Source organism: Gigantopelta aegis, chromosome 5 (assembly GCF_016097555.1).
Source record: "Gigantopelta aegis isolate Gae_Host chromosome 5, Gae_host_genome, whole genome shotgun sequence".
In the NCBI taxonomy this organism is placed as follows: domain Eukaryota; kingdom Metazoa; phylum Mollusca; class Gastropoda; order Neomphalida; family Peltospiridae; genus Gigantopelta; species Gigantopelta aegis.
The window spans coordinates 29518821-29540785 of NC_054703.1; the positions used below are offsets into that span (position 1 = coordinate 29518821).

At 37.9% G+C, this 21965-nt stretch overlaps 1 protein-coding gene across 4 annotated transcripts in view; it reads right to left on the reverse strand.

The window, feature by feature from the left end:
- The window catches only part of LOC121373683 (leucine-rich repeat-containing protein 71-like), a 61481-nt gene that overhangs the window by 13431 nt on the left and 26085 nt on the right, over positions 1-21965 (reverse strand). For 3 of the 4 annotated variants that reach the window (XM_041500407.1, XM_041500404.1, XM_041500408.1), the window contains exons 7-13: positions 19780-19848; positions 19099-19258; positions 16793-16876; positions 15625-15714; positions 13204-13311; positions 9943-10021; positions 9189-9206 (exon numbers count right to left, since the gene is read on the reverse strand). In XM_041500407.1, coding sequence (XP_041356341.1) covers positions 9189-9206; positions 9943-10021; positions 13204-13311; positions 15625-15714; positions 16793-16876; positions 19099-19258; positions 19780-19848 — 608 coding nt within the window. The remainder of the gene's footprint in view (positions 1-9188; positions 9207-9942; positions 10022-13203; positions 13312-15624; positions 15715-16792; positions 16877-19098; positions 19259-19779; positions 19849-21965) is intronic. The other variant, XM_041500406.1, reaches the window with a different exon arrangement.

Below are 21965 nucleotides of genomic sequence, written 5' to 3' on the forward strand. Positions count from 1 at the left end.
AATACACTCTGAATCTTATTTGGTTATAAATTTTTGACCCTTAAATTCTTTTGAGTAGTATATTAAACATTAAATAACACTTTCAACGAGTGGCTCATTTAAAACATATGAGTAATAACTACAGTGTACCTGTGTAATCACCTATATTATACAACCACATTTAGTAGATGACCACCTGCATTATACAGCCACCTTTAGGAAACAACTACCTTAAGAAAGAACCCTCTTTACTACAGTTAGAAGCTGCCTGAGAGATGGACATTAAAACTGATCTATAAGAAATACCTGAATGGCCCAGTAATTATTCCAGAGATCACTTAACAGATGTTTAGAGACAGACATTAAAACTGATATATAACTACCTGAATGACCCAGTAATTATTACATAGATCAGATAACAGATGTTTAGAGAGACAGACATTAAAACTGATATATAACTACCTGAATGGATCAATAATTATTACAGAGATCACTTAACAGATGTTTAGAGAGACAGACATATATAACTACCTGAATCAGAGATCAGATAACAGATGTTTAGAGAGACAGACATTAAAACTGATATATAACTACCTGAATGACCCAGTAATTATTACAGAGATCAGATAACAGATGTTTAGAGACACATGTATTAAACTGATATATAACTACCTGAATGACCCAGTAATTATTACAGAGATCAGTTAACAGATGTTTAGAGACAGACATTAAAGGGACATTCCTGAGTTTTCTGCAATTTTTATAATGCTGTTGACTAGCAGAGACTTTTTAGCGATTGTAATTATACATATCAAATATATTTTTCTGCATAAAATATTAGTGGCTGTATATTAAACATGTTTCTAATTGTTCTAATATTTGTACTAGGATAAATTTCATTTTATTTCCTAAAATATTTTAAACAAAATCCAGTTTGGGCTTCTTACAAATATTAAGACGACCAGAAACACATTGAATATACAGACACTGATATTCTAAACAAGAAAATATATTTAATATGTAAGTTTAATTGTAGAAATATTTTATTAGTCGGAAACATCTTACAATGCAGCAAACTCAGGAATGTCCCTTTAAAGGGAGAGTCAACTCAAACAAGAGCCTTATGTGTTGGAAAGATGCATACCCGGACCACCAACACATACTGACACTTTAGCAAATGAAAAACGCGTAATTTTAGAGTTAATAAAAAAACATGATTATTCCTGCTAACTGGGGGCAGCCATTTTGTTTTGTTTTTGTGACGTCCGGTGGGATAGCTTGGGGCGAAGTGACGTCAGCTCCTGACCATCTCCTGTATGTACAGTGTAAACAAAAGCAGTAATGTTCGACACGGCGCTTCTCTTTGATCAACCTGACTTGTAAAACAGCATAAATGACATAATAATATACTCTTCAAAAAAAGAAACGCAAAAGGGTACAAATGGGTTATAACTCCGATTTTATGTTTCCTACCGGTTCATGCTTTGTGAATATAAGGTCATTGCATATCCCAAACACATTCCCACGGTTACATTCGATAAAACGCAGCTACTGTACAATAAAGTTCCAAAATGTGAATATTCGCAAAAACGCAGCCACGTGCAAACCATGTCACCAATGCATGTGCGTTGTCTGCACGTGCAACATGAACACCGACAGTATAAAAGTGCAGGGTGTTCGCTTGCCTGGCCTCTGTATCTGGCCGACAGTTGACAATCCAGGACATGCCACGTCTCAGTGAACCGCAGAGAAACAATGCCATCGGCCGACTAGACGCAGGCGAATCCAGAACGGCCGTTGTCAGGGCATTCCATGTGTCCCCAAGCACCATCTCCAGACTGTGGGACCGTTACCAGCAACATGGATCAACACGTGACCTCCCTAGATCCGGTCGACCACGGGTCACTACCCCCGGGCAGGACCGCTACATCCGGGTACGCCACCTTCGGAAACGATTGACTACTGCCACCTCCACAGCCGCAGCAATACCAGGTTTGCGCAGGATATCCGACCAGACCGTACGGAACCGCCTACGTGAGGTAGGAATTCGTGCCAGACGTCCAGTTCGAGGTGTCATCTTAACACCACAACACCGTCGACTCCGACTGCAGTGGTGCCAGATTCATCGACAATGGCCTCAACTGCGATGGAGACAGGTGTGGTTCAGTGACGAGTCCCGATTTCTGCTCCGACGTCATGATGGAAGATGTCGCGTGTATAGGCGTCGTGGTGAACGTTATGCGGCAAACTGCGTGCAGGAAGTGGACAGATTCGGCGGGGGTAGTGTCATGGTGTGGGCAGCCATCTCACACACTGGCAGAACTGACCTGGTCCACGTGCAGGGCAACCTGAATGCACAGGGCTACATTGACCAGATCCTCCGGCCACACATCGTTCCAGTTATGGCCAACGCCAACGCAGTGTTCCAACATGACAACGCCAGGCCTCACACAGCACGTCTCACAACGGCTTTCCTACAGAACAACAACATTAATGTCCTTCCTTGGCCATCGATATCACCGGATTTGAACCCAATTGAGCATCTTTGGGACGAGTTGGACCGACGCCTCCGACAGCGACAACCACAGCCCCAGACCCTGCCCGAGCTGGCAGCAGCCTTGCAGGCCGAGTGGGCCACCATCCCCCGGGACGTCATCCGTACTCTGGTTGCTTCAATGGGCAGGCGGTGCCAGGCAGTTGTCAACACACGCGGAGGCCACACCCGGTATTGACTCCAGATGACCTTGACCTTGGTGGTGTGTCCTATCACTTACTCACAGTGGACTAGAGTGAATTGTGAACAATCCTGCAACATTTGGTAATTATCAGACTCACCATTCAATAATTAAATCAATTCTCCAAATGTTACGACAATGTGGTTTTGCGTTTCTTCTTTTGAAGAGTATATAATAAACTATTTAACTAAATATATTTCAAGTTGCATTAACAGAACAAAATGGGGTTATAGTATTTTTCTCTGTTAAATAATCCAAAGGAAAAATGTACACTATTAGGCCTATTGATATGCTACGTTGGAGCAAAAACGACAACCCACGATACCCAAGTGATAATTTTCTTTTCTTTGGGACTATGTAATTGGTCAGTTCTGTGGTTTTAGATGGAAAAGTCTACTTAATCAATAGTTTTACAGAACTATTTACAGTAATAAACCATGTCCATTACAATTTTAGGAATGACAGGTAATATTCCACAATATCGGTATGTATTTTTGTGTCTAGACAGCGTCAATTAATTGGCTCGTCTGGTTACCAATCAAATACACACCTGCCAATCAGGAATCACAGGTAGAAGCAACTAACAGTATATACCAATTAACTAAGAAAACACTCTGTGTATCATTTCAGTACGTAGGTTAATGTATGGGCAAAACATTGTTAATTGTTTCGACTTGTTGTGTAGCCACTTTGACAATGGTATTTTATTTTGTATTGAAAAATAATATATATAGTGCTGGATATACTTATTGCCGGCTTACTGGGATGTGTATTATTACAGAACATTGCAATGTATGACTACATGTGTATTTATCATCCCACAAAAGAACAGGTAGATTGTGTTTCTCTAGTTCTAAGGCTCATTTCTGACGTTACGCGTTAAGTATTACGTAACCACCAGCTCGCCAGAGGGCATACTCACTGAGATGGTACAAAATGGCTGCGCCCGTTATATATAATAGCCGTCACATTTAACCGTTTTATTAATTAACTATACGATTATAGTTGTAGTGTGCATTATATATCGTTGAATATGCATACCAGGCCAAATGCCTTAATTGTCCTCTCCTTTAACTATACGATTATACTTGTTGATATTAAGCAATAATGTGCATTATATATCGTTGAATATGCATACCAGGCCAAATGCCTTAATTGTCCTCTCCTTTAACTATACGATTATACGTGTTGATATTAAGCAATAATGTGCATTATATATCGTTGAATATGCATACCAGGCCAAATGCCTTAATTGTCCTCTCCTTTAACTATACGATTATACTTGTTGATATTAAGCAATAATGTGCATTATATATCGTTGAATATGCATACCAGGCCAAATGCCTTGATTGTCCTCTACTTTAACTATACGATTATACGTGTTGATATTAAGCAATAATGTGCATTATATATCGTTGAATATGCATACCAGGCCAAATGCCTTGATTGTCCTCTACTTTAACTATACGATTATACGTGTTGATATTAAGCAATAATGTGCATTATATATCGTTGAATATGCATACCAGGCCAAATGCCTTGATTGTCCTCTCCTTTAACTATACGATTATACGTGTTGATATTAAGCTATAATGTGCATTATATATCGTTGAATATGCATACCAGGCCAAATGCCTTGATTGTCCTCTCCTTTAACTATACGATTATACGTGTTGATATTAAGCTATAATGTGCATTATATATCGTTGAATATGCATACCAGGCCAAATACCTTGACTGTCCTCTCCTTTAACTATACGATTATACGTGTTGATATTAAGCTATAATGTGCATTATATATCGTTGAATATGCATACCAGGCCAAATGCCTTAATTGTCCTCTCCTTTAACTATACGATTATACTTGTTGATATTAAGCTATAATGTGCATTATATATCGTTGAATATGCATACCAGGCCAAATGCCTTAATTGTCCTCTACTTTAACTATACGATTATACGTGTTGATATTAAGCAATAATGTGCATTATATATCGTTGAATATGCATACCAGGCCAAATGCCTTAATTGTCCTCTCCTTTAACTATACGATTATACGTGTTGATATTAAGCAATAATGTGCATTATATATCGTTGAATATGCATACCAGGCCAAATGCCTTAATTGTCCTCTCCTTTAACTATACGATTATACGTGTTGATATTAAGCTATAATGTGCATTATATATCGTTGAATATGCATACCAGGCCAAATACCTTGACTGTCCTCTCCTTTAACTATACGATTATACGTGTTGATATTAAGCTATAATGTGCATTATATATCGTTGAATATGCATACCAGGCCAAATGCCTTAATTGTCCTCTCCTTTAACTATACGATTATACTTGTTGATATTAAGCTATAATGTGCATTATATATCGTTGAATATGCATACCAGGCCAAATGCCTTAATTGTCCTCTACTTTAACTATACGATTATACGTGTTGATATTAAGCAATAATGTGCATTATATATCGTTGAATATGCATACCAGGCCAAATGCCTTAATTGTCCTCTCCTTTAACTATACGATTATACGTGTTGATATTAAGCAATAATGTGCATTATATATCGTTGAATATGCATACCAGGCCAAATGCCTTAATTGTCCTCTCCTTTAACTATACGATTATACGTGTTGATATTAAGCAATAATGTGCATTATATATCGTTGAATATGCATACCAGGCCAAATGCCTTAATTGTCCTCTCCTTTAACTATACGATTATACTTGTTGATATTAAGCTATAATGTGCATTATATATCGTTGAATATGCATACCAGGCCAAATGCCTTAATTGTCCTCTCCTTTAACTATACGATTATACGTGTTGATATTAAGCAATAATGTGCATTATATATCGTTGAATATGCATACCAGGCCAAATGCCTTGATTGTCCTCTCCTTTAACTATACGATTATACTTGTTGATATTAAGCAATAATGTGCATTATATATCGTTGAATATGCATACCAGGCCAAATGCCTTGATTGTCCTCTCCTTTAACTATACGATTATACGTGTTGATATTAAGCAATAATGTGCATTATATATCGTTGAATATGCATACCAGGCCAAATGCCTTGATTGTCCTCTCCTTTAAGGTTGATGTATCAGATTGAACCAATAATGAGGCATCCAGGAAAATCAACAATAGTTATTTACTGCCAGCACATTTTAAAAGAGTTTTTATTAGGAGATAGAATATGCCCGATACATATGAAGGAAAGCGGAAGAGAGGAATGTATGACACAGACACCTCAGCACATTTCAAAAGAGATTTTATTAGGAAATAGACTATGCCTGATGAAGGAAAACAGAAGAGAGGAATGTATGTCACAGACACCCCAGCACATTTTAAAAGAGTTTCTATTAGGAGATAGAATATGCCTGATACATATGAAGGAAAACGGAAGAGAGGAATGTATGTCACAGACACCTCAGCACATTTCAAAAGAGATTTTATTAGGAAATAGACTATGCCTGATGAAGGAAAACAGAAGAGAGGAATATCACAGACACCCCAGCACATTTTGAAAAAGATTCATCGAGAGAGTATTTCTGACTTGTGTCACATTATAAAGACCAGGTCCATTTACTCACCCCATGAAGTCCGACCGCCAGAGCTTGGATTGACTCCTAAGTTACAACCATTATAAAATTTACACTTGTGTCAGCATTGTGTTATTAACCCTACTTCTACAAGCCACTTCACATCATTTGCAAAGATTTACACTGGTGTCAGCATTGTGTTATTAACCCTAACACTACAAACCATTTACACTGGTGTCAACATTGTGTTATTAACCCTAACACTACAAACATTTACACTGTTGTCAACATTGTGTTGTTAACCCTAACACTACAACCATTTACACTGGTGTCAGCATTGTGTTATTAACTGTAACACTACAACCATTTACACTGGTGTCAGCATTGTGTTATTAACTGTAACACTACAACCATTTACACTGGTGTCAGCATTGTGTTATTAACTGTAACACTACAAAACATTTACACTGGTGTCAGCATTGTGTTATTAACTGTAACACTACAAAACATTTACACTGGTATCAGCATTGTGTTATTAACCCTAACACTACAAACATTTACACTGGTGTCAGCATTGTGTTATTAACTGTAACACTACAAAACATTTACACTGGTGTCAGCATTGTGTTATTAACCCTAACACTACAAACATTTACACTGGTGTCAGCATTGTGTTATTAACCCTAACACTACAAACCATTTACACTGGTGTCAGCATTGTGTTATTAACTCTAACACTACAAACCATTTACACTGGTGTCAACATTGTGTTATTAACCCTAACACTACAAACCATTTACACTGGTGTCAGCATTGTGTTATTAACCCTAACACTACAAACATTTACACTGGTGTCAGCATTGTGTTATTAACCTTAACACTACAACCATTTACACTGGTGTCAGCATTGTGTTATTAACCTTAACACTACAAACATTTACACTGGTCTCAGCATTGTGTTATTAACCTTAACACTACAACCATTTACACTGGTGTCAGCATTGTGTTATTAACCTTAACACTACAACCATTTACACTGGTGTCAGCATTGTGTTATTAACCTTAACACTACAACCATTTACACTGGTGTCAGCATTGTGTTATTAACCGTAACACTACAAACCATTTCACGTCATTTACACAGAGAAACCTACATTTCTGTCTGCAATATTGTATTTATTAAAGGGACAGACCCTAGTTTTTAAACACTAAGACATATTTTTCACTATTAAAGCCGTTTATGATCACTGAAATCAAACTTTACTTATATTTTATTGTTACAATTATCCATTTCCATACACCCAACATTTTTCTGGTCACCCTGATGTCTCGAATACCACAAAATACATTTTGTTATATTTCTAAAAATGCACGTGCGTCTGAGAAGTAACAGTTATGGAGTCAAATTTTAGTCTATTTTTAACGTTATTTCAACGTTTCAACTTCACAGACTCATGTTTCATTCTCTTGTAATTTTATCCAAATGTGTTGCAGGTTTGTAATTTAACCAAACTTAGTGTCCATTTTCACTGGTTCAAGCTAGGGTATGTGCTCTATTTGAATCTGCACTGTTTTATTTACAAAGATAAAACTACATTGCATCCTGCATTATTGTATTTATGAAGATACATTATTTTAATTTTGATACATCAACATATTCTTCAAGTTCACAGTAAACCATATCATACTCTATGTATCTAGTAGTTAGTTACACTCTACAATTAGTTTTACAATTACTCTAAAAAATTATCTAACTTGGAAACATTCACAAAATGAATTTTTTTTTTTAAACAGAACAAAGGTTAGAGAAAATTAAATATTTTCAAAACTTCATAAGTGAAATAAAAAACAAATGAAATTAAACATCTAAAACTCCAAAAGAGAAATATATATTTAACAGATAAAACAGATAAGCTCTAGCATGTATATAATTATACCCCAGGAAATCTGTCATTAAACGTACATAACAACATCTAAACATATGCATTGTAGATACTGACTTCCTACTTCTACTTCCATGAAGAACGAGTCATAAAGGGGATCAGAGAAGAGATGAAAAACCACTACACCTCCTTATCTTTCTCTCTCCCTTCTCTCTCTCCCTCCCTTTCTCTCTCACTCTCCCTTCTCTCTCTCCCTCCCTTGTCTCTCTTCTCCCCTCCCTTCCTTCTCTCTCCCCTCTTCTCTCTCTCTCCCCTCTTCTTTCCATCCCTTCTCTCTCTCACTCCCCCTCTTCTCTCCCTCTCTCCCCTCTTCTCTCCCCCCTCCCTTCTCTCTCTCTCCCCTCCCTTCTCTCTCTCTCCCCTCTTCTCTCTCACCTCTTCTTTCCCTCCCTTCTCTCGCTTTCTCTCTCCCCTCTTCTCTCCCCTCTTCTCTCCCTCCCTTCTCTCTTTCTCCCCTCTTCTCTCCCTCCCCTCTTCTTTCCCCTCTTCTCTCTCTCCCTCCCTTCTCTCTCTCCCCTCTTCTCTCCCCCCTCCCTTCTCTCTCTCTCCCCTCCCTTCTCTCTCTCTCTTCTCTCTCACCTCTTCTTTCCCTCCCTTCTCTCGCTTTCTCTCTCCCCTCTTCTCTCCCCTCTTCTCTCTTTCTCCCCTCTTCTCTCCCTCCCCTCTTCTTTCCCCTCTTCTCTCTCTCCCCTCTCTCCCTCCCTTCTCTCTCTCTCTCTCTCTCTCTCTCTCTCTCTCTCTCTCTCTCTCTCTCTCTCTCTCTCTCTCTCTCTCTCTCTCTCTCTCTCTCTCTCTCAGACAGTTAACCATTAACATATGACCTGCACAGACAGCCCAGATAGCTGAGGTGTGTGCCCAGGACAGCTTGCTTGAATCTCAACTGAATACAAGCAATGAAATCAAGTTACAAAGAATATGAAATAACAAACAATGAAATGAAAACAAACATCAACAACTGAAACCATGGTAACCTCTGTTCCACCACTGATCTAACAAAACAAAATATTATCATCATGATGTAAATATAACTCGACCACCGGTCTATCAAACAAACTAAATATCATCTTAATTAGCGATTACTATAACTCAAAAAACAATGTAATAAACATTTTAAAAAGCCCAAAAAACAGAAAGAAAATTACTTAATATTCATTATTTTAATTAACTGCATGTGAAATATAAAGTTATAGCCTGAATTACATACACGCGTACCTGTATAAAATATTACAACAGAATAAATTCAATTACTATAATTGATAAATTTATATTATCAATTCAGAGATGGGCATGGGATGTTATGAAAAAAAGGAGGAAATTATGATAGGAAGATATTGCATGGGATCAGGGGGTTGCTGATGGCCTCTGTGAAATCCAGTCAGACTTTCTGGCAGAAAATAATTTGAAGGTACATAATAAAAGAAAACAGACCATGAGTGTGCCTACTACGTGGCTATGGGTTTGTAGATTAACAAACATAGTTTTCAGTTTCACGGGTTGAAAATAGTGTCTGCCTACAGGTCACTACTATTTCTTTTTGCTTCATAAAACATACCCTGCCTCTTCTCAGTGCCATAATTGCTTAATGTCAGTTAGATGTTAGTACATACAGTGTTATGTTAAAACACAAAACGACACTGTATGACATAGGTCACTGTTAACATGTTATTCTGGTGGTATAAAGTAGTGTGTGCTTTCAACTGGGAGGAAAACACAACATAATCCTACCTTTCTTCGTTCCTCCTTTGTCGTCTTTCCGTGTTCCTCCCTTCTTATCCTCCTCCTTCACATCCTTGCCCTTATTGTCCTGAAAGTTAAAGTTTGTTTTGTTTAACAACACCACTACAGCATATTGATGTATTAATAATCGGCTATTGGGTCTTAGAGAAGAAACCCGCTATATTATTTCATTAGTAGCAAGGGATCTTTTATATGCACCATCAATCAAACAGGATAGCCCATACCACATACTTTAAAATACCAGTCATGGTGCACTAGCTGAGGCGAGAAATAGCCCAATGTGCCCACCAACAGGGATCAATCCCAATTAAACCAACCATGCATCAAGCAAGTGCGTTACCACTGGGCTACATCCCGCCCCGTCCTAAAAGAATACAATAAATATCATGTGAATCAGTGAAGTAGGTTCGAACCCAGCCAATTGACACTGTGTTTTTAAAATATTATTATTAATATTATTATTATTAATATTATTTTTTTTTTTTTTTTTTTTTTTTATCCCACTGCCCCCTTTCCTTTCTCTCCTTTGAATCCCATCTCATTTCTTCCCGATCTGGCAACTCCTCCTATCTTTCAACTTCTTTCGCTGTCCATCTCCACATCCCAGTCCTTGTCTCTCCAACCGTGACAGGTGCTTGTCTCTTGTGGCTATCTGTGCCACACACCTGCCATTCCCCATCAGCTTTCAGCTGTGGGCTTAGTCTGACCATTAATATTATATTTACTGAGTTTACGTTTCTGTCAGTGGACTGTTAGTTGTGTGCCATGCACTTTGAAATTTTAAAAAACCTGCTGCATATAAATACAAAATGATACACCATTTTTGAACCGAGTGTTTGGCAGTACACATTCTTAGAACTACAGGTGGATGGAGCATGCGGCACAAGTCGACACCTGCGCCCAAATGAATGAACGACACCCCAGCACAAAAAAATACATCGGCTATTGGGTGTCAAAATATGGTACAGCAAACAAATAAAGCACTTGTGCCCATGACAGGTGTGCAATACAACAGCTTGCTCTGAATGTGCATGTTAAAACCTATGACATGACCTGACCTGACCTGACCTGATCTATTTTTGTAGAAGACTGAAGTCACGTTGGCTAAATGGACAGCCTGTTGGAGTGTCAAATACCATGTGAATCAATGCAGTAGTTTCGAAACCTGACAAGTGACACTTGGTGTCTTTAAATATTAATATTAACCAGCTGAAGGATTTAAACAGTAGGTTGAAAAACAGTGAACTGCTATTGTTATTAACCAGCTGCTTTTCTACTTGATTTGCTTACTACACTAGCTGGTTTTCTACTTGATTTGCTTACTACACTAGCTGGGTTTTTTACTTGATTTGCCTACTGTACTGGCTGGTTTTCTACTTGATTTGCTTACTACACTAGCTCGTTTTCTACTTGATTTGCCTACTGTACTAGCTGGTTTTCTACTTGATTTGCTAACTGCACTAGCTGGTTTTCTACTTGATTTGCTTACTGCACTAGCTGGGTTTTTTTACTTGATTTACTTACTGCACTAGCTGGTTTTCTACTTGATTTCCTACTGTACTAGCTGGTTTTCTACTTGACTTGCCTACTGTACTAGCTGGTTTTCTGCTTGATTTGCTACTGTACTAGCTGGTTTTCTACTTGATTTGCTACTGTACTAGCTGGTTTGCTACTTGATTTGCTACTGTACTAGCTGGTTTTCTACTTGATTTGCTACTGTACCAGCTGGTTTTCTACTTGATTTGCTACTGTACTAGCTGGTTTTCTACTTGATTTGCTACTGTACCAGCTGGTTTTCTGCTTGATTTGCTACTGTACTAGCTGGTTTTCTGCTTGATTTCTGCTACTGTACCAGCTGGTTTTCTACTTGATTTGCTACTGTACTAGTTGGTTTTCTGCTTGATTTGCTACTGTACTAGCTGGTTTTCTACTTGATTTGCTACTGTACTAGCTGGTTTTCTACTTGATTTGCTTACTGCACTAGCTGGGTTTTTTACTTGATTTACTTACTGCACTAGCTGGTTTTCTACTTGATTTGCTCACTACACTAGCTGGTTTTCTACTTGACTTGCCTACTGTACTAGCTGGTTTTCTGCTTGATTTGCTACTGTACTAGCTGGTTTTCTACTTGATTTGCTACTGTACTAGCTGGTTTGCTACTTGATTTGCTACTGTACTAGCTGGTTTTCTACTTGATTTGCTACTGTACCAGCTGGTTTTCTGCCTGATTTGCTACTGTACTAGCTGGTTTTCTACTTGATTTGCTACTGTACCAGCTGGTTTTCTACTTGATTTGCTACTGTACTAGCTGGTTTTCTACTTGATTTGCTACTGTACCAGCTGGTTTTCTGCTTGATTTGCTACTGTACTAGATGGTTTTCTGCTTGATTTCTGTTACTGTACCAGCTGGTTTTCTACTTGATTTGCTACTGTACTAGTTGGTTTTCTGCTTGATATTCTACTGTACTAGCTGGTTTTCTACTTGATTTGCTACTGTACTAGCTGGTTTTCTACTTGATTTGCTTACTGCACTAGCTGGGTTTTTTACTTGATTTGCTTACTACACTAGCTGGTTTTCTACTTGATTTGCTACTGTACTAGCTGGTTTTCTACTTGATTTGCTACTGTACTAGCTGGTTTTCTACTTGATTTGCTTACTGCACTAGCTGGGTTTTTTACTTGATTTACTTACTGTACTAGCTGGTTTTCTACTTGATTTGCTACTGTACTAGCTGGTTTTCTACTTGATTTGCTACTGTACTAGGTGGTTTTCTACTTGATTTGCTACTGTACTAGCTGGTTTTCTACTTGATTTGCTACTGTACCAGCTGGTTTTCTGCTTGATTTGCTACTGTACTAGCTGGTTTTCTGCTTGATTTCTGCTACTGTACTAGCTGGTTTTCTACTTGATTTGCTACTGTACTAGCTGGTTTTCTACTTGATTTGCTACTGTACTAGCTGGTTTTCTACTTGATTTGCTACTGTACTAGCTGGTTTTCTACTTGATTTGCTACTGTACTAGCTGGTTTTCTACTTCATTTTCTACTGTACCAGCTGGTTTTCTACTTGATTTGCTACTGTACTAGTTGGTTTTCTGCTTGATTTGCTACTGTACTAGTTGGTTTTCTACTTGATTTGCTACTGTACCAGCTGGTTTTCTACTTGATTTGCTACTGTACTAGCTGGTTTTCTACTTGATTTGCCTACTGTACCAGCTGGTTTTCTACTTCATTTGCTACTGTACTGTACCTTCTTCTGTTTGGCGGACGGTTTGTCTCTCTTGGTTTTGTCCATGTGCACACCGCTCCGTACGCTGCCGGGTCGATTCTGTGAGTCGGCTCGGCGAGTAGGAGATGGCTGTGAGGTGAAACAATGTGATAGTGAGATGATAGTGAGATATAACATCATAGTGAGATACAACATCATAGTGAGATGGTAGTGAAATAAACATCATAGTGAGATATAACAAGATAGTGAGATACAACATCATAGTGAGATATAACATGACAGTGAGATACAACATCATAGTAAGATGATAGTGAGATATAACATCATAGTGAGATACAACATGACAGTGAGATGGTAGTGAACTACATCATAGTGAGATATAACATGATAGTGAGATACAACATCATAGTGAGGTGATAGTGAGATACATGATAGTGAGATATAACATGATAGTGAGATACATGATAGTGAGATATAATTTAGTGAGATACATGATAGTGAGATACATGATAGTGAGATGATAGTGAGATACAACATGATAGTGAGATATAACATGATAGTGAGATACAACATCATAGTGAGATGATAGTGAGATACAACATGATGAGATATAACATCATAGTGAGATACAGTGTGATAGTGAGATACATCATAGTGAGATGGTATTGAAATACATCATAGTGAGATGGTAGTGAGAAACATCATAGTGAGATATAACATCATAGTGAGATACAACATCATAGTGAGATGATAGTGAGATACAACATAATAGTGAGATACAACATGATAGTGAGATGATAGTGAGATATAACATGATAGTGAGATGCAACATGATAGTGAGATGATAGTGAGATACAACATGATAGTGAGATACAACATCATAGTGAGATGATAGTGAGATACAGCATGATAGTGAGATACATGATAGTGAGATATAACATGATAGTGAGATACAACATTATAGTGAGATAATAGTGAAATACAACATGATAGTGAGATATAACACGATAGTGAGATACAACATCATAGTGAGATGATATTGAAATACATGATAGTGAGATATAATGTTAGTGAGATACAACAATAGTGAGATGATAGTGAGATATAACATGATCGTGAGATTAATGCTGCCCTTGGTCTTTGTGCATAGGAAACAGATCCAGTCATTTGAAGTCGTTGCCTCATCCACCCAATCACAGTGACTGACATTAAAGTGCCTCGCGACTTCTCGTTGACTGTGTTCAACCTGTATGCGACCTACTCCATTGCCCTTCTCAACATTAGTCAAAACAGGACGCATTTTGAACTGAAGTGTGCGTGAATATGTGGATGGCAATCATGCACACTTTAATACCCATGGTGAGAACGCATTGCACGAGCACAACATACAGAATTTCAGACATGGGTGCGTTACGACAACCCATTTGTTGGGGTGATAGTAGGTACATGTGTTTGCATAACTTTTACCATTTTGTTGTAGCTTCCAACCGGAAGTACCATTACTCATATTGAAATCCATATGCTACTTAGGAGACCTCACTCAGGGTCTAATCCATGAAGGTCATACCTTCCTTCTTTCATAATTAGTGTGTTGGACGGGCATCGTTAACATGTGTAGTACTAACAATATGAGTGACCCTTCAATAGTGACACTGAGTATATAACTACAGGTATCATACTATAAAAGGTGACAGTTTGCCACTCATACAGCATCTCAAGTGCAGATTTGAGTAACCAGCAAACCGTGAAAAATGCAGGTAATCAACAGACCATGAAAAACTTACAAACTTATTTCTGTCAGGTGACCAACAGACCGTGCAAAACGTACCGACTTGTTTCTGTCAGGTGACCAACAGACCGTGCAAAACTTACCGACTTGTTTCTGTCAGGTGACAAACAGACCGTGAAAAACTTACCGACTTGTTTCTGTCAGGTGACCAACAGACCATGCAAAATGTACCGACTTGTTTCTGTCAGGTGACCAACAGACCGTGCAAAACGTACCGACTTGTTTCTGTCAGGTGACCAACAGACTGCAAAACTTACCGACTTGTTTCTGTCAGGTGATCAACAGACCGTGAAAAACTTACCGACTTGTTTCTGTCAGGTGACCAACAGACCGTGAAAAACTTACCGACTTGTTTCTGTCAGGTGACCAACAGACCGTGCAAAATGTACCGACTTGTTTCTGTCAGGTGACCAACAGACCGTGCAAAACGTACCGACTTGTTTTTGTCAGGTGACCAACAGACTGTGCAAAACTTACCGACTTGTTTCTGTCAGGTGACCAACAGACCGTGAAAAACTTACCGACTTGTTTCTGTCAGGTGACCAACAGACCGTGAAAAACTTACCAACTTGTTTCTGTCAGGTGACCAACAGACTGTGCAAAACTTACCGACTTGTTTCTGTCAGGTGACCAACAGACCATGAAAAACTTACCGACTTGTTTCTGTCAGGTGATCCTTTATCTGAGATCTGTCTCCTTCTCTCTACCACCTCCTCGTGTGTTAGTGGGAAACGCGACAAAGTCTGCAAACAGTAAAATAATAACATATGTGTCAGTGAGAAATGACAAAGTTTGCAAACGGTAAAATAATAACGTGTCAGTGGGAAACATGACAAAGTCTACAAACAGTAAAATAATAACACATGTGTCAGTTTCAAATGACAAAGTCTACAAACAGTAAAATAATAATACATGTGTCAGTTTGAAATGACAAAGTCTGCAAACAGTAAAATAATAGCACATGTGTTAGTGAGAAATTACAGTCTACAAAGAGTAAAATAAAATAATAACATATGTGTCAGCATGAAACACGACAAAGTCTGCAAACAGTAAAACAGGCCATAGGATTTCAAATTTCATGGGAACGCTTTTTCGGTTCCATACCTTGTGATCATGGGAACCCATCGGAAACTATTTATATTATTTTTGTTGAATAGTCATACTCGATATAACAATCATGGGAAACTAAATTTTGGTTCTGTGATTTTACCAACATGCTACTGACATGATACCAGAAATGATGGTTACCATTAAATCTGAAGACCTGTGATTTTACCCACATGCTACTGACACACAACCAGAAATTATGGTGTTGTATAATACGATGTGTGGTATAACATTCTGTGTTGATGAATATGAACTGTTGTATAATGTGTTCTATTAAGGAGTATGAAGAATATGAACTGTGCTGTATCTGTGTTGTGTTGATGAGTATGAACTGTGTTGTGTTGACGAGTATGAACTGTGTTGTGCTGATGAGTATGAACTGTGTTGTGTTGACGAGTATGAACTGTGTTGTGCTGATGAGTATGAACTGTGTTGTGTTTACGGGTATGAACTGTGTTGTGTTTACGGGTATGAACTGTGTTGTGCTGATGAGTATGAACTGTCTTGTGTTGATGAGTATGAACTGTGTTGTGTTTTACGGGTATGAATTGTGTTGTGCTGATGAGTATGAACTGTGTTGTGTTTACGGGTATGAACTGTGTTGTGCTGATGAGTATGAACTGTGTTGTGTTGATTAGTATGAACTGTGTTGTGCTGATGAGTATGAACTGTGTTGTGTTGATGAGTATGAACTGTGTTGTATCATGTGTTTACCTCGGCCATCTTGCTCGTTCCCTTGTCTCCAATCTGGTTGCTGGCCAGAGACAGAGACAGTAACGTCCGGTTCATACGCAGACCCTGTGAAAACAACTTTCAATTCAATTATCTATTATATATACAGGTAGCTATTGTTATCACCATCAGTTGTTGTATGTTATATTGGAAAAATAATGCAAGTACTACACACCCTGGCTAAATATAATTAAACTGTTTTACTCACTGGTGAGATATAGCAAGTACCACATACCCTGGCTCTATATAATTAAACTGTTTTATTCACTGGTGAGGTATAGCAAGTACCACATACCCTGGTTCTATATAATTAAACTGTTTTACTCACGGGTGAGATATAGCAAGTACCACATACCCTGGTTCTATATAATTAAACTGTTTTACTCACTGGTGAGATATAGCAAGTACCACATACCCTGGCTCTATATAATTAAACTGTTTTACTCACTGGTGAGGTATAGCAAGTACTACATACCCTGGCTCTATATAATTAAACTGTTTTACTCACGGGTGAGATATAGCAAGTACTACATACTCTATAATTAAACTGTTTTACTCACTAGGTACTACATACCCTGGCTCTATATAATTAAACTGTTTTACTCACTGGTGAGATATAGCAAGTACTACATACCCTGGCTCTATATAATTAAACTGTTTTACTCACTGGTGAGATATAGCAAGTACTACCCTGGCTCTACATATATATAATTAAACTGTTTTACTCACTGGTGAGATATAGCAAGTACTACATACCCTGGCTCTATATAATTAAACTGTTTTACTCACTGGTGAGATATAGCAAGTACCACATACCCTGGCTCTATATAATTAAACTGTTTTACTCACTGGTGAGATATAGCAAGTACCACATACCCTGGCTCTATATAATTAAACTGTTTTACTCACTGATGAGATATAGCAAGTACTACATACCCTGGCTCTATATAATTAAACTGTTTTACTCACTGGTGAGGTGAGGTATAGCAAGTACCACATACCCTGGCTCTATATAATTAAACTGTTGTACTCACAAGTACCACATACCCTGGTGTTTTACTCACAGGTGAGATATAGCAAGTACCACATACCCTGGCTCTATATATTAAACTGCTCTATATAATTAAACTTTTACTCACTGGTGAGATATAGCAAGTTACCCTGGCTCTATATAATTAAACTGTTTTACTCACTGGTGAGATATAGCAAGTACCACATACCCTGGCTCTATATAATTAAACTGTTTTACTCACTGGTGAGATATAGCAAGTACCACATACCCTGGCTCTATATAATTAAACTGTTTTACTCACTGGTGAGATATAGCAAGTACCACATACCCTGGCTCTATATAATTAAACTGTTTTACTCACTGGTGAGATATAGCAAGTACCACATACCCTCACTGATATAGCTCTATGTAATTAAACTGTTTTACTCACTGGTGAGATATAGCAAGTACCACACACCCTGGCTCTATATAATTAAACTGTTTTACTCACTGGGTATAGCAAGTGAGCTCTATATAATTAAACTGTTTACTCAGCAAGTATAGCAAGTACCACATACCCTGGCTCTATATAATTAAACTGTTTTACTCACTGGTGAGATATAGCAAGTACCACATACCCTGGCTCTATATAATTAAACTGTTTTACTCACTGGTGAGATATAGCAAGTACCACATACCCTGGCTCTATGTAATTAAACTGTTTTACTCACTGGTGAGATATAGCAAGTACCACATACCCTGGCTATATGTAATTAAACTGTTTTACTCACTGGTGAGATATAGCAAGTACCACATACCCTGGCTCTATATAATTAAACTGTTTTACTCACTGGTGAGATATAGCAAGTATTACACACCCTGGCTCTATATAATTAAACTGTTTTACTCACTGGTGAGATACAGCAAGTACCACACACCCTGGCTCTATGTAATTAAACTGTTTTACTCACTGGTGAGATACAGCAAGTACCACACACCCTGGCTCTATGTAATTAAACTGTTTTACTCACGGGTGAGATACAGCAAGTACCACACACCCTGCTCTATATAATTAAACTGTTTTACTCACGGGTGAGATATAGCAAGTACCACACACCCTGGCTCTATGTAATTAAACTGTTTTACTCACGGGTGAGATATAGCAAGTACCACATACCCTGGCTCTATGTAATTAAACTGTTTTACTCATGGGTGAGATATAGCAAGTACCACATACCCTGGCTCTATGTAATTAAACTGTTTTACTCACTGGTGAAATATAGCAAGTACTACATACCCTGGCTATATGCTCACACCCAGTGTCTGTGATTCGGTTACCAGCCAGGTTCAGGGACAACAGTTTGGTGTTTACTTTCTTCGGTGTGCCAAGCGCTTGTCCAATCCCCTCAGCGCCTTTGTCTGTTATCAGACAGTTCCGAAGGGACATATTCTGAACTCTGTAAACATGCATCAACAATCAATAAAAATCTCTGTATGCACATATAAATAATTAATAAGTGCCTACAACACTCAGTCTGCTGATAAAATGTTCTTTAAATTAACAACTTTTGAATAATTTTCAAAGAAAATCAGAAAATTGGCTAAAACCATGTTAGCCGTGATTTCCTTGTACTATCCTTGAATCCAGCCATCTGTCCGTCTGTCTATCTGCCTGACAACCTGCAACTGCCTTGGTCTGTCTGTCTGTCAGAATCTATTTGTCTGTCAGTCAGTGACTATTTGTCTGTCTGTCTGTCAGTGTCTACTGTATGTCTGTCTGTCTGTCAGAGTCTATTGTTTGTATGTCTGTGTATATTTGCCATCTGTCTGTCTGGCTGTCAGTGTCTATTGTTTGTATGTCTGTCTGTGTATATTTGCCATCTGTCTGTCTGTCTGTCAGTGTCTATTGTTTGTATGTATGTCTGTGTATATTTGTCATCTGTCTGTCTGTCTGTGTTTATAAACATTGAAAACTTACAAACTTTCTTCTCCAATGAGTTCATGCCAGTTTTCTTCCTTCAGCCAATTTCCATCAAGAATCAGATTTCTACAACAAAACCAGAGAACATGTACCTTTGATTATTAGCCTGTTAATTAGATTTTTACAAATAAAACCAGAGAGATTGCATACCCTCAAGTATTAAAGAACTAGCCTGTTAATTAGATTTTTACAAATAAAACCAGAGAGATTGCATACCCTCAAGTATTAAAGAACTAGCCTGTTATTTAGATTTTTACAAATAAAACCAGAGAGATTGCATACCCTCAAGTATTAAAGAACTAGCCTGTTAATTAGATTTTTACAAATAAAACCAGAGAGATTGCATACCCTCAAGTATTAAAGAACTAGCCTGTTAATTAGATTTTTACAAATAAAACCAGAGAGATTGCATACCCTCAAGTATTAAAGAACTAGCCTGTTATTTAGATTTTTACAAATAAAACCAGAGAGATTGCATACCCTCAAGTATTAAAGAACTAGCCTGTTATTTAGATTTTTACAAATAAAACCAGAGAGACTGCATACCCTCAAGTATTAAAGAACTAGCCTGTTAATTAGATTTTTACAAATAAAACCAGAGAGACTGCATACCCTCAAGTATTAAAGAACTAGCCTGTTAATTAGATTTTTACAAATAAAACCAGAGAGATTGCATACCCTCAAGTATTAAAGAACTAGCCTGTTATTTAGATTTTTACAAATAAAACCAGAGAGATTGCATACCCTCAAGTATTAAAGAACTAGCCTGTTAATTAGATTTCTACAACAAAACCAGACAGATCATGTAGCCTTGAGTATTAAAGAACTGGCCCGTTAATTAGATTTTAAAAATACAGTTTAGTGAAGAATACTGTATTTTTGTTTATAGACATATTTATTTACTTTCATGGCTTCTAAAACAAATACATGTATCTGTTTTTGAATGAAACAAAAAAATAATGAATACTGTAACTAATAGCTATCAGTGATTTCAAAGAAAGACTTGAAATCAGCAAACTTAATTACCATAGAGGTCACATAAATATTCAGCCCGCTATTCCCACCAACTCACTGTATGTTCAAACACTGTTGGATATCTGACTTACCGCGTGTTTAAACACTGTGGTGGATATCTGACTTACTGTGTGTTTAAACACTGTGGTAGATATCTGACTTACCGCATGTTCAAACACTGTGGTAAATATCTGACTTACCGCATGTTCAAACACTGTGGTAGATATCTCACTTACTGCATGTTCAAACACTGTGGTAGATATCTCACTTACTGCATGTTCAAACACTGTGGTAGATATCTCACTGCATGTTCAAACACTGTGGTAGATATCTGACTTACCTCATGTTCAAACACTGGTAGATATCTCACTTACCGCATGTTCAAACACTGTGGTAGATATCTGACTAACCGCATGTTCAAACACTGTGGTAGATATCTGACTAACCGCATGTTCAAACACTGTGGTAGATATCTGACTAACCGCATGTTCAAACACTGTGGTAGATATCTGACTAACCACATGTTCAAACACTGTGGTAGATACCTCACTTACCACATGTTCAAACACTGTGGTAGATATCTGACTAACCGCATGTTCAAACACTGTGGTAGATACCTCACTTACCGCATGTTCAAACACTGTGGTAGATATTTCACTGCATGTTCAAACACTGTGGTAGATATCTGACTTACCTCATGTTCAAACACTGTGGTAGATATCTGACTAACCGCATGTTCAAACACTGTGGTAGATATCTGACTAACCGCATGTTCAAACACTGTGGTAGATATCTGACTTACCTCATGTTCAAACACTGTGGTAGATATCTGACTAACCGCATGTTCAAACACTGTGGTAGATGTCTGACTAACCGCATGTTCAAACACTGTGGTAGATATCTGACTAACTGCATGTTCAAACACTGTGGTAGATATCTGACTAACCACATGTTCAAACACTGTGGTAGATACCTCACTTACCACATGTTCAAACACTGTGGTAGATATCTGACTAACCGCATGTTCAAACACTGTGGTAGATATCTGACTTACCTCATGTTCAAACACTGTGGTAGATATCTCACTTACCGCATGTTCAAACACTGTGGTAGATATCTGACTTACAGCATGTTCAAACACTGTGGTAGATATCTGACTTACCACATGT